General features: G+C 52.9%; 1 protein-coding gene across 5 annotated transcripts in view; it reads left to right on the top strand.

Moving 5' to 3' along the window:
• Positions 1-14,063, top strand: part of CAMK2A (calcium/calmodulin dependent protein kinase II alpha) — a 62,403-nt gene that overhangs the window by 6,269 nt on the left and 42,071 nt on the right. For all 5 annotated transcript variants that reach the window (XM_058544058.1, XM_058544030.1, XM_058544048.1 and 2 more), the window contains exon 2: positions 9,530-9,624. In XM_058544058.1, the coding sequence (XP_058400041.1) occupies positions 9,530-9,624 (95 nt within the window). The remainder of the gene's footprint in view (positions 1-9,529; positions 9,625-14,063) is intronic.

Below are 14,063 nucleotides of genomic sequence, written 5' to 3'. Positions count from 1 at the left end.
CTCTCTCTGCGTGCAGGTCCTTTGCCACAGTCCACCCTCTCCTACGTGCATGTTGCCCGTGTCACATTCTCTTCTGAGCTTCTCTCTGGCACTGTAGGAAGCCTCCCACCCCAGGCCAGCCTCGAGCAGCCCCCAGAGCGTGTCGTAACCTGCTGAGGCCCAGCCCAGGCCCTCTAGGTCCTCATGGGGCATAGCCACAAGGCAAGTGGGACTTTCTGTATTGGAGAAGGGTGAGGGCCTTGGTGTCTTGGGGTCATATAAAAGGAGGTACATGTCTATGACTCTTGCCTCCATTCAACAAGTATTTCCTGAGCACATACTCTGTTCCCGGCCCTGGGCTCAGCCCACCAGGTACCTCATGCCAGACTTATGTAGTCTCTGCCCACTCAGGGCTCACAGTCTACTGGGAAGCTGATGTTAATTAAATCACTTCAGAAATTATTATTTAAATGCAACTTTAAGGGCTATGAGCACAAACATGTAGCTATGAGCTGCAAAGAGACCTCAACTAGTTGGGGTGAGGGAGGAATCTGGGAAGGCTCCCGTGAGGAGGTGATGCTGGGGAGCTGGAGGCCGAATAAGAGTTAATCAGAGGGAAGAGGGTGGAAGAGTGTTCCTCAAAGGGGGAACGGCACGGGCAAAGGCGTGAGGTGTGTATTTTGCTGGAGCATGTCAGCCTGGGAGGGTTTGGGGTCCCACACTTCTTAGGCCTGCTCAGCCTTCCCCCAAGTTTTGGATGTCTGGGGTCTAGGGGGAATATTAAAAACCTGTAGATTGTCTAGAAGAGGGGGTCCAGGCAGGGTGATGAAGGTCTGGAAGCTACATCAAGTGAGAGAGGGCTGAGGAGCTGGGGGACTTTAGCAGGAAGAAGAGACCCCTCAGAGGGTGTGCCCTCTCCTCTCATCTCCACAGGGATGTCCTAGGGCCCCAGAGCAGAGAGCAGACTACTCTGTGTGGCCCTGGAGGGCAGAGCAGGGCTGAATGTGCAGAGTAACAGGGAGGTAGATTTCAGCTCAACATAAGGTTTATAAGCAATGGTCAGAATGGCTCCTCTAGATGGAGGCAGCCTCAAGAGACAGTGAGCACTCTGGTAGTAGATAAATGTGCATTCACAGCCCTGTGCCCCCATCTCCCTCCTGCCCCACATCCCTGTCTTCACCCAGTGAGATGCTTTGCTACAAGCATGGAGTGGGAGATGGTTTGAGGGCCGGAATATCCTCAGTCTCACTCAGAATATCGGAGTGAGGAGTGCTCCCTTGTCTTTCCCATGGGGAACTGAGGCCCAGAGAGGGCTGGGGCTTTGCCCAAGATCACACAGCTTGTGACACACGAGAATTGGGCACTCCGACCTCTTTCTAGCCTGGTGCTTGGCTCGCTTACCCCTGGAAGCCCCTCTCTGAACTTCTCAAAGCCTTTGGGAGGGAGCCAGGCCAGGAGGCCATCTGAAGCTGGGGAGACGACAGCCGTTCAGCATCTCCTCTGCTTTGCCTCCTCTGGTCCTCCCCCCAAGCTCTGTGAATATTTTTCTATTTTCCTTTTTGTAACCCATTCAAGAAAACCCATGCACAGCCAGAACAAGGAATATGTTGGAACTTCTGCTGGTTCAATGTTCCCTGCAGCAAACAGAATCTTCCGGTTCCCAGGCCTTCTGTGTCCCCCACGAGACTTCTGCTGGGTTGGCATGGGGCAGGCCTGTGGGGTGCGGGACAGCTCGAAGACACCACGTCCCTACAGCATCTTCTGGCACCTGGGAGGGGGCAGCTGCAGCCGGGGGTGGGAGGAGGCGAGATGTGTGGCTTCAGTAAGAGGTCCGAGGATTTTCTGGCTGGAAAATGCTGTAGTTTGTGAGGTTCTGGGCAGAGCTGCTGTGCTGAGCTGGGGAAAAGAGAGAGAAAGCCAAGCAAAGGAGGTCGTGAGCCCCCAGCCCCTGTCTCCTCTGATCTATTTGCCATTTGGAGACCTTCATAGCTGTGTTTTGTTTGTTTGTTATTAACAAAGGGCACTGCTGCTTACGAAGAAATAAATAAAAAGAAAGAGAGAAAGGCTTAAAAGTGACTGAGCAACCGTTAATTTCACTGATGGATAAACTAAGGCCCAAAAAGGTAAAGAGATTTATTTGAAATATATAGAAGTGGGTGTTGTGGAAACAGGATATTCCTTCTGTTTCTGAAAAATCTGACCCCAGATTTTTAGCTGTTTTGGGAATCTAGGGGCTCTCAGAGAATCTCATATGAACCACAGCCACTCTCCCCAGAAAAATGCACACTCACTCCAACCCACAGAATGTTGTATATTATTTCCCAAAGATCCCCCTACCCTAAAGCCCATCTGTGGACCCCAGGTTAGGGGCCCCTCTGATCTGAGAGTATGGGGTATTGGAAAGAGCAATGGACGATGAGTCAGGAGTCCTCGATATCTTCATCTGTGGAATGGGGAGAGAGTGGGCCTCAATGGTGAGATATTACTGGGCATACCGACCTCTGACGCAGCCACACTCTGGCCCTTCTGGTGGAGCTGCGCCGGTGGCTGACCCCAGCGCTGTCCCTTCCCCCACAGGTCCTAACCCCATCTGCTCTGGGTTCCACGCCCCCAGGCCTTGCTCTGCCCTGAGTGATCCGATCAGCTAACCTGGGCTGTGAGTTACTGACCACCATGAGGTGCTGGATGCTAGTCCTCTCACAGACAACAGCTCTGCATCTGAGCAGGAACTTTCTGGAATCACCCCAGCTCATCTCAAAGAGATAGAATGCTTCAGTATCTTGACTGAGAGTGGGGAGACTTTGGGGAGGAGACTGAACTTTGATTATGAGGTGCCTGTCACGTAGCATAGCATCCAGGCAAGGTGGTGAGTAGCTGGAAATTTGGGACTAGTACTCCGAAGAGAGGAGGGGCTATCTAGGAGCAGATTTCAATCTTGGTTGACAGTCAGTGGCTTTCACCATTTGAGGGGCATCACAGAATCGTTTGTGAAGCTGACAAAAAATATGCATCCTCTGCCCAGAACAATGCACAGACACAGAATAATTTTATTAAAATTTAGGTGTGTTTATGAACACCCAGAGCCTCCCCAGAGATCCCGGCTAATGGCCCGGGTAGAGGGCATGGAGGGGGACATGGTAAGAGAACGGGTGGAGAGAGAACAGGGAGCTGCTGTGATGTTGGGGGAAGATGAGGAAGTGAAAGGGCTGTCAGTGAGGGGGCACGCCGGGGAGAGCACAGCAACCCAGAAACGAAAAGGAGGAGGGGCCTCAGACTGGGTGTCGGTGGGACCAAATGGCGCCTGGTGTGGGGCAGGCCAGGCGAGGGGGTCCAATGGGCGCTGCAGGGCCCGGGGGCATCGGGTAGGCGGGCCTGGCGCAGCTTTTCTTCCTGGGAGCCCGGGGGTGGGAGCCAGATTGTGGTGGGTTCATGGAGTGTGGGAGGTGGGAAGAGGAGGCGGCGGGTGTCGGACACTTGTTCTGGAAGTTTGGCAGCAAAGAAGGGAGGGAGGAAGTGGCCCAGGCTGCTGGGTCGAGAGAAAGGTTCTTGGTTTTTAATTTTTGGGGCAGGATGGTGGTTTATTTTTCCAGAACGAGGGAGACCTGGGTGTGTTTGAGGAAGCAGCCAATGAAAGGAAGACCCTAAAGATTGTCAGGACCCCCGACAATCAGACCACCAAGGAGGCCAAGGTGGAGGGAGGGTCCGGTGACTTGCTGTGTCTGGAAGGCCCCATAAACAGTGTTCTTGTCTGCTGAGACCCACAGGCACACCTGGGCTCTGGGCGGCTCGGGGTGAGGGTGGGGGGGTTTCCTTTAGAGGAAGTTGGTAGTAACCTGTCTTGGGTAGCGGGAACCTCTTCCTATCCCTGCATAGCGGAGACGTCTCTCAGATAACCCAGGAGGAAGTGGGGCTGGGGCTGCTCATCTCCGTCTTTCAAATAGGGAAACTGAGGCCCAGAAGGATAAGCAAGCTGGTAGCCAAGCTGGGTGTGGACCTAGGTCTTTCAATCCCCATCTAACGTTCCTGGTGCTGCACCTGGCTACCATGTCAGTATTTTGGGGTGTTTTAGTTCAGAGAGGGTGACGAGCCCCCTGTGGGCTGGTAGCCAGCAACTCCCAGGACACCATGCCTGGCCAGGCAGCCAGGAAGCAATTTCCCCGCGTGAATCTTGCTTTTCACGGCCCATTAGCACATTCTCGGCCACGCTGGACCCACTCTCACCGTGCCCTCTCCATCTGTCTGTTGGAGAGCTGGGCGCGGCCGCCCTGTCTGCTCACACTCATGCCCGCACACACCCAGGGGCAGCTGCTCTGCAGCCCCTTCCCCTCCTCACTGCAGCACCCCCCCCACACCTCCTCTCCTGGCTTGCTTCCTCCCCAAGCTTGCCAAACAAGGTCCATTTTGTTTCTGATGATGCCAGCTGTTCTCATCACTTCGTAGATAATGATGCCTATAAAAGGCGTTGTTTCTTGAGCGTTTACTATACTCCAGGGACTATGCTAAACCCATTGCATACCTCACTATCTCATTGAATCCTTGAAACAACTGCACGGGGTGGGTACTACTCTTCTCTACATTTAGCAGGGGGAAGAAGCAGGCTTACTGAGGTTAACCTGCTAGTAAGCGGCTGAACCACGGTTTGAACTCTGGTTGGTCTGGTTCAGGAGCGGCAGTTCTTATCCATGTGGAACTTCACTATCCCATATGGTGGTCACTAGCCACATAGAGCTATTTAAATGAAATGCAATAAAAAATCCAGTTCTTCAATCACACTAGCCACATTTCATGTGCTCCTTAGCCATATGAGGCTAGTGGCTGCCACATTGGACAACACAGAGTATTTCCACCATCATAGAAAGTTCTGTTGGACAGCGCTGTATAGAATATTAAAGGTGGAAAGGCCTCTGTACTGTTTAGCCTCATCCCCACCCCAACCTCCCTATTACAGATGAGGAAACTGGGGCCCATGTTGGGGCAGACCCCTGCCTAAGACCTTCCAGAAGGGCTGAGATCTGAGATTCTGTCCCTCCGGTGTCTGTCTGTCTCACACACACACCCCTCCCTGCCCACATTCTGTGACCCTCTCATTCACACGGGCACACACATCATGCCCAGGGTGACACAGTGTGCTTTGTCACAGCCAGAGCCTCATGGCATCACATACACAAGGACACTGATGGGACTGCCGACACACACCTATGGGCAGACATGCCCCCTCGACCCCTTTGCACCCAGGAACACTTTCACAGGCACTCCCAGGACCTGCCCAGGGACATCCCCCCTCATGCAGGACCCTCACACGCAAGCCTCATCCCTTCCTCTTGGGACCCCTGGTCACTCCCTCCCACCTGCCCTCCCCACCTTGGCCTCCTCCCCTCTCCCGCCCTGTCCTGTTTCCAAGTTCCTGCACGCCCACCTGCTGGCCACCTGCTCAGCTCAGGGCCGTGGGGTGAGTGGGCTGGCTCTTCTGTTTGCCAAGGCTGCTGGGCTGTGGCCACTCGCTCATGCAGGAAGAGAATGCAGAAATATGCCTTTTTTTAAACAAAAGATAAAAAGAGGAAGTTAGGGCTGCAGGCTCGCTGCCCCCACTCTCCTTTTTGCTCCAGTGTCTTCTCTGCCCCTCATCTCCCTGATCCCCAGCACCATGGCAGGCAGGGGCGAGCCTTCCCACTAATGGATGGAGCCCTGAGGCTGCATAAGTGGAAAGAGGGGCTCCCTGGCCCAGGCCCTGTCCTCAGCCCATTCGAGGCTCCACGCTCCTGGCACTGTGCCCAGTGTTTGCACGTGTCACCCTACTTAATCTCCCCAACAAACCCAGGAGGCAGATTCTATTATTGCCCCCATTTTACAGGAGGAAACAGAGAGGTGAAGTGCCAAGTTCAGTATCACACAGTGAGTTGGGGGCGAGTCACTATTGGACCACAGGACTTTGTGAGCCCAGAGGCCTTGCTCTTGAGGGTCACACGCTCCTGCCTTTGGTGTCATCAGAAGAACAAGTGCAGGTGACCTGGATTTCTTCACAGCTTCACTAGGACTGTGCCTGCTCACACGAGGCCTCAGTTTCATGATCTGTTAAATGGGGGCTCCCTCATTCCAACTTTGCAGGGTTGCTATGAGAGTCAAGAAAAAGCTTAGTGGTCAATGTGCATTTGAAGGGAGGACGCCTTCTCGGTATGTGAGAGGCTGGTGTCCTCTGGATCAGTAGCTCTGAACTGGTTTTGACAGACTCCTCTCGCTGAGCATCTGCTAAAAGCTATGCATCCTTGCCCCAGAAAAAAATGCACATACCTACACTCAGAGGCACAGGGTATCCTTGGGGGGTACAGGACCCCTGCGGCTACCCCACCCATGTCCTGGACCACTCGTTAGAACCTGAGATTTACAGAACAAAACTTTGGCACTGCATTCTGAGGAGGAAGTTCAGCAAATGTGCCTTCTCTTGTTCACAGACATGGCTCTTAGGTCCTCAGCTTCTGGGGCAGAGCCCAGGCTCATGGGGCCTGTCGTGCCTCCTTGCGCAGAGCCCCATGTGACGGTGCGCCCCATCAGTGCTGATTTCCAGGGGGCCTGGCATCCAGCAGGACTTCCCCAGAAGGCGGGCAGCGCAGTGCCCAGCAGGCTGAGACAGTGTGTTAAATGAACATACAGATTCCCTGGGCCCACACCCAGAGGTTCTGGTTTGGTAGGTCAGGCGGGGCCATGGAATATGTATTTTTAAAAGATCTCCAAGGATCTTGAGGATTCTGAGGCAGCCAATTTGATAACCATGGATTTAAGGTCTTTACCTAGAATGGAGTTTTGTTTCTCTAGTTGAGAAATTATATCCCTCCCTCCCTCCATCCACCTCATGTTATTTGAACTCCAGCTCAGGACCAAGCATGGGCTAGCTTGCTGGCGAGCAAGAGAAGACGCAGCCCGCTCACTCAGGAGCTTATAGCCTCCCTCCTTCCCTGCCCCTCCTCTCCCTGGAGTTCTCAGAACCTTTCCTGGAAGTGGCCACTTTAAACATTCTCTCCCCCAGGGCCTTTGAGGATCGTGGCCTCCAGCTGGGCAGTGACCTGAAGGTCTTCAGGTCTGTCGCCCTGCCAGGGTAGGGTGGGCACCTTTGAGAGCAGTGTGCCCCACCTTCCTCAGATGCCTGTTCCTATTCCTAACACCCCTCACTGAAAATCCTCTCCCCTGTCCCACGTCAGTCCCTCTTGCTGTTGCTCACATCCACCTCCTGTTCCTGTAAGTAATATTTATGGAGGCCTGATTGGCAGCAGACGTGTGGTACCCACACGGGGGCGTAGAGAAGACGGTTAAGGTCCTGGCCCTCAGGAACTCACTGTTGGGTGGGAGAGACAAACTGGACGAGCACCTGCCACCTGGGCTCGACGGGGAGGTGCGAGGTGCTCTGGGAGTGCCAACGAGGGGCCCCATAGCGGGGAGGCTCCTCAGGGAAGGTGGCCTGGGTCTGGCTGCTGCTCCAGGTGAAGGACAGGCAGGGGCTGCGCAGCCCAGGGAGGGTCCGATGCTGTGCGAAACTATCCCTTTGTCATGAATTCTGGCCTTCTCTGGCTTTCCTATGAAGTCATATTTCCTGGTCTCTAGTCTCCCTCCCAGACCTTTCTTCCTCATCCTTCTGCACGGTTCCCCACCTGCTCCCTTCGTACTGCCCAGACACAAAGCCAGTGACACAATGCCCAGGGGTGTGTGTGTTGCGGGCATCTGTGCGAGGCTGCAGGCTTCTTCACTGCCTGCCGGGGTCCTCCCCTGCTCCCATCAGCCTCATCTTTGTGGCTTGGACCTGCTGGTACGCTTAGGAGTGGGGATCAGAGTTTGGAGGATGTGATGGGGTGAGATGACGTCCTGAACTTGGGCGTGCAGGCCAGGAAACGGCAGACTCACTTGCTCAGGGAGAAGTAAAAAACCTGGGAGTGCCAATACCTGAGTTCTGGACTCGACACTGACTGTAGCTAGCTGTGTAACCTTGAGCAATCTACACTAAGCTATGCTGAAGCTCAAAATCTTGAGCCCCACTCCAGACTTAAGGAATCAGAATCTACATTTTAACAAGACATGGGGTAATTCATATGGACATTAAAATTGGGGAAGCCTGCCCTGCAGACTTGTTTCTTGCCATTAGCCTGTGGTTAGGACAGTAATGGTAGTGACCATGGTCACTGTCCAGCCCTTTAGGGGCCTCCTCTGTGATATGAAGGGGTTGGACCAGATGACCTTTGTGGTGGAGGGTACAACATGGCGCCTAGATGCCAGATCTGGTTCTCAAACTAGTTTTGTTTGGCCCAATACTATGTTTACATTTTTTTGGAATAAGTGCCAGTATTTAAAAGTTGGGAAATTTTGTATAAATATCCAGACTTCCTGCTTTTCTTGAAAAATCAAATAATCTGGAAAATGGGCCACATTCCACGTGGCAACAATCAATGTCCCCTCTGAACAGTGAAACTCATAGCCCTCGCTCCAAGTTCTCTTCCAACCACGAATACTTTGAGGATAAAACCTCAGGAACCTCTTAAAACATGCAAAAAGACGCTCAGCCTGACTTAGTATGAGAATTAGGACTCAAATCTACACCGAGTTGCTGTGTCCCACCTGTCTCACAAGCAAAGATAAGAAAGTTTGATAACACATCGTGTTGACAAAGGTGGAGGAAATGGTCCCCTCACATGCTAGTGGGAAAGTAAGTTGGTACCATCTCTAAGATGGAAAATCTCTCATCATCTGTCACAATTACCAAACAACACCTACCCTTTGACCAAGTAACACCAGCTCTAGAAGTTTATCCACAGACACTTGCACACATGGGGAATGCAATTCTCACGCACACATAGGTGGTTGGTTATTGCAGCACTGTTTGTAATAGCTATAGATTGGAACTAACTTGATTGCCCATTGATAGGGGACTGGCTAGGTAAATTATAGGACCATAGCCAAATGATTAAATACCATATAATGAGGAGCTCTTTATGTTATAACATGGAAAGAGGATCTCCAAAATATCTACTAAGAAAAGGAGGATGCAGAACAGCTTGCAAGGTCCAGGCCCATTTGTGTGGGGGAGAGTATCTGTGGAAAGATGCTCTGGTAACATTGGCTGTCTCTGAGGAGGGGACCTCGGAGACTGGGGTACAGGGATGGGAGGGAGTCTTTTCACTGTCTACACTTTTGTATCTTTTGAACTTTGAACCATGTCAATGTGTTACCTACTCAAAGAATAAAAACTAAAAACTTTCAGGGACCTAGATTCTGTGATTGTAACACTACGTGATTCTAATGTTTTACAGTTTGGTGAGCCTAACTTATTACGACTCTGGAAAGCTCATCTCTTGTGAGGCCAAGCTCCTAATAATCCACTGCCAGCAGTTCTCCTGGGTCTCGGGCCCTGCTCTGTCCCTGAGTCAGGCCCCAGCAGCCCTTATGAGCTCAAGCAGCCCTGAAGGAGGGCTCCCTACCTAGCACGGTGCAGCTGCGTGAACTCCAGCGTCTCCTGGGGATGTAGCCCTTGGGCCCTCCCTCACCTTCTTTGCCTTCTCTGTCCTCCTAGGGGAGCCTTCTCAGTGGTGCGCAGGTGTGTGAAGGTGCTGGCTGGCCAGGAGTATGCTGCCAAGATCATCAACACCAAGAAGCTCTCAGCCAGAGGTAGGTGATGAATCCATGCCTGGCCTACCCTCCAGGGCTCTCCTTCCCTTCATTCCTCCCTGTACCTCTTGGGTTAGAACCAGGACCTGGGTCTGTTCCCCTGGGTGATGCTGCCAGCAGGGGTGGAGGCTCTTCTCCTGGGGATATTATGAGAACAGACCCCTCTGGTTTCCTTCCTTAGGGAATTTAGGCTGGAGGCCACAGCCTCTCCAATGGGCCAGGTTCTCCGCCCCCGACCCAGGTGAAGGCTGAGGTGCCAGGTGGGACTTCCTTACCCTGCTCTTCTGTCACTCGCCTCCACTCTCACCTCCAGATCTCTGCATCCACTGTTCCCTCTGCCTGGATGCCCTTACCTGGCCCCTTACAAGGCTTGCTCTTTCTCAACCTTCAGGCCTCAACTCAATGTCCTTTGAGAGACTTCCCTGACCACCAAGTCTGATGGGATCCCCTCATTTTATATCTCTCATTACTGTTTACTTTCTTAGTGGCTTTTCCCCAACCTGGACTTATCTTATTTACTGGCTTGGTTCCTTGTTTAACATCCATCTTCCCTCTTGACTAAAAGCTCCAGGAGGGTGGGGATGGGTCTCACGCTGTGCTATATGCCCAGCACCTAGGACAGCGCCCGGTATCCGAGGTGCTCAGCCGCTATCCAGCGAGCTCTAGGTGCACTCTGCTTCAGCCCCTCCGGTCCGCTCTCTGGTCCCTAAATACTCCTTGGGACAGTGCCTCCCGAACCTGTCCTCTCACTGGAATCCCCGGGAGAGCTTCAAGTACTCCTGATGCCTGGGTCCTAACCCCAGAGGTTGTGATTTAATTAGTCTGGGGTGGGACCTGGGTTTTAGAAAAGATCCCAGGTTAATTCTAATTTGGAAGTGGTCCTAGACCAACAGCATCAGCATCGCCAGGAGATTGTTAGGAATGCGAATTCTTGATTCCAGACTTAAGGAATCTGAATCTGCATTTTAACAAGACCCTCGGGTGGTTCATGTGGACATAAAACTTGGGAAGCCTGCTTGGGAGCCTTGCTTCTTGCCTTTAGCATGTGGTCAGGGCAGTGAGGGTGGTGACTATGGCCAGAGTGTTGGGGAGGACTATCTTCAAAGATACCATCTCTGCTCTGAACGGTGTCTAAGCTGCCTTGGGGACCCCTTGGGGTGGAGGGAATTCTGTTGGGTGAGGTGGGTGCCGATGCGAGCTGTGCAGACCATGGCTTGTGCGGCGCGGGAGACGTGGTGTGAGCGGCTGGCATAGTGTGCAGGTGTTGGCCTGGCAGAGGCGGCAGCTGTTTCTGGGCTGGGGCCCAGCAGGTGTGGCTGGTACAGGATGTTCACACTGTCACCCACAGGCCTCCCAGCAGGCCGCTAGTTGGACTGCATGTTGCTGCCTTTCATCTCTCTGGCTCAGTGTTGCTGGGAGCCCAGCACATTCTCCTAGTTACTGAGCTCCCCTGTAGTCAGGCCTGTGTGCTGCAGGGGGAGGAGACTGGGGGTGGGGTGGGGGTGGGGTTTTCTGAAGGTCCAGGGCCCGCGATGGCACGCAGTCAGCACGAAAGCTGGGGTGGAAGGGCAAGACTGTGGAAGGTCCAGAGCCAGAGCCAGCGACAAGGAGCCAGGACAGGCAGGAAGGCTGGCGGGAGGGCTGTCTCACGTCCAGACGCCAGACTGGCCTTGCTGTAGCTGTGTGACTAGCGGCAGTTTGGTGCCCTCTCTGTGCTTTATGTCTCTAGTGATCAAGGGAGATGTCCCAATCCCTGAGATACAGTGGGGGCAGGACTAAAACCATGACTTGGGGAGAGAGGTTGAAGTTGCCCCTAAACGAAGGAAGGTCAGGAATCAAGGTCCTCCCTGGATGCTGGGGATGTTGGGCCAGTTCACCACACTCTCAGAGCCACATCTACACACACACACACACACTCACACACACACTGACAGAAAGAGACAGATATGGATGGGGGAGAATGGAAGGGGCATTGCCTCTTTTCTGGAAGGTGACTAAGCATTCCTGGGGCAGTATAGACTCTGGGCTATGCCAGCAGTAACCGCCAAGCCCCCTCTCTTTGGGGATTTGTTGAGCCTTTTACCTCCTGGGAGGAAGGTGGCCCAGGCTGAGGTGAGCATGCAGGGTGGGAGTGGGGAGGGTCTCAGGGCAACCTTCCCAAAGAAGTCTGCCGACTGCCAAAGCTCCTTTCCCAGCGAGAGAGGAGGAGCACAGCTTCTTTTAGCTGGTTTCTTTGTTTGCCACTCACGGAGCCTGGGGTGGGGAGCCGTTTGAGGCTGAATATTTGGCAACACTCTCTAAGCTTCTCCTGCTGGCACGCCCGGCAGGGGGCCGTGCCCACCAGGGGTGTCCGTCCACCCCCCTAGGGAGCTGTGGCTTCCCCTTCCCCACCCAGGCCAGCCTCTTCTATCAAGTGGTTCCCAAACCCAGCAGATATTTTTTGTATGTATTTTTAAACTAGTCTTTTAAATAAAATGCTCATAGAATAAGCAATTCTAAGAAGCCATAAGACATGAAATGAAAAGTAAAAATTTTGCCTGTCCCAATCCCTGCCAAATCCCCTAGGGACCCTTTAGAAAAATGTAGCTGCCCCAGTCCCACCCCTGAGGGTTAGATTCAGTGGGTGAGGCCCAAGCCCCTGCATTTAAACGATCCTGTCAGCAGTGAGGACAGCTCGTTTATGCCCAGTGGTAGCTCCCCGCCAGGGCTCTGTGTGCCTCCTAGCCGTAGCCTCCCACAGTGTGCACAGAAAGAATTCATGAACATTTTAGGGCATGCTAGGCGCTGGGCATGTGGATGCGGCTGGTGCAGCCAGAGGCGACTGGCCCAGGTACGGCTCCCTTCGCAGGCCCCACCGTCCACCCCAGCGCTAGGGGGTCACTTCCCTGGCCGCCTGGTGACCAGACCCTGGAGGCCTGCCCCCAGGACCGAAGAAGGTTTACAAAGTATCACAGTGGGCACTGGGGCAACCCTTCCATGTACCTGGGCAGGAGGCCGCAGACTAGCTTCCCTCTGACTTCTTACCCTCGTGGGATTCTACTGAGCTGGATGGATTGATTTATCAATTAATCATGAGAATGGGAGGCAATATAATGTAGTAATTATGAACATGGGCTGAGATCCCAGCTCTGCCACTTCTTAGCTATGGGACCTTGGACAAGCTGCGTAGTGGCTCTCAGCCCTGGGAACATGGCAGTGACCAACAGACAAGGTGTTGCTCTCATTGTACCTATTTTCTAGGCAGGGACACTGAAAAGAATATTAAATGCATAAACAAACTGGGTAATTTCAGTAGCAATGAGTGTTATAAAGAAAATAAGACAGTTACAGTAATGGAGAAGTGATGGACAGGAGGGATACTCAGAAAAGGCAGCCAGGGGAGCTCTCTGTGCTGGGACCTGCCTGAGGAGAAGGAGGCAGCCATGAGGAGACCCAGGAGAAGAGCATTCCAGGCAGAGGGCAAAGCATGTACAAATGTCCTGAGATGGGAAGGGGCTTGATGTGCCTGAGGCCAGAAAGGAGGCCACTGCGGCTGGAGCTTCGAGGCCAAGATGAGGCAGGAACTAGCAGGGTCTTGCTGGCTGTGATGAGGAGTTTGGATTGTGTTAAAAGTAGGTTGGGAATCTGTTGTAGAGTTTGAAGCCGGGGGTGAGTGGGTCTAATTTAGATTTTAATAAGAGGTCCTTGGCTGCTGAGGACTATTGGCTGGGGCGGGGGTGGAGGAGAGCCTCCGGGATGGGTTCCTCAGGGCTCTGAGTTCTAATAAGACTTGACCACCTGGTCAGTGATTTTGATAAAGGGGCTGCTCCTTTATCACTGGGCCTCAGTTTCCCCATATATACATAACAAAGCAAGGCCTCAGAAGTCAAGAGAAGCTCGGTCCCTACATTTCTTGAGGTTCCCTGTATATTAGAAAATGAAAACATTTCAAACAGAGTTACAAAAATTATTGTAAAATGTATATGTTTGCACTCAATAAATTAATGCTTTTAGCACTGAAAGTTGCAGTGCAGTGTAGTTGTACTACGCACAAGATGATTACGAGATTTATAGAAATAATGAGCTCCTCGCCTTTCCAGCAGTGAGGTCTGGTAACTAGGCGTGTGTTTGAATTTCTGTGACCAATGCTTTCTTTTTTCAATCCTGTCAGTGTAGCTCCGCTCCTGGGTAACCTCACACCGAGAAAACGTCAGAATTCTAGATTCAGGTCCCTTGTCCCCTGAATATGCAGCCTGGGCCAGGAGGCCCCTAGCCCCATCTGACAGGCCCCACTTTGACCGGCCTGATTTCTGGTTCTGCTGGGGGTGGGTGGGGTAGGGGTCAGGGTGTGGAGCCAGGGGAGAGTCCAGCTTTACTCAGCCCACTGGGGGCCTCGGCCAGCCCTTGGTGGGGATCCCCCTCCTTTGCCAGGGGATGGACTTCCCTCCACTCTGGAGGAT

Source organism: Diceros bicornis, chromosome 1, assembly GCF_020826845.1.
Source record: "Diceros bicornis minor isolate mBicDic1 chromosome 1, mDicBic1.mat.cur, whole genome shotgun sequence".
Taxonomy (NCBI): domain Eukaryota; kingdom Metazoa; phylum Chordata; class Mammalia; order Perissodactyla; family Rhinocerotidae; genus Diceros; species Diceros bicornis.
This window is presented reverse-complemented; position numbering and strand designations above follow the sequence as displayed.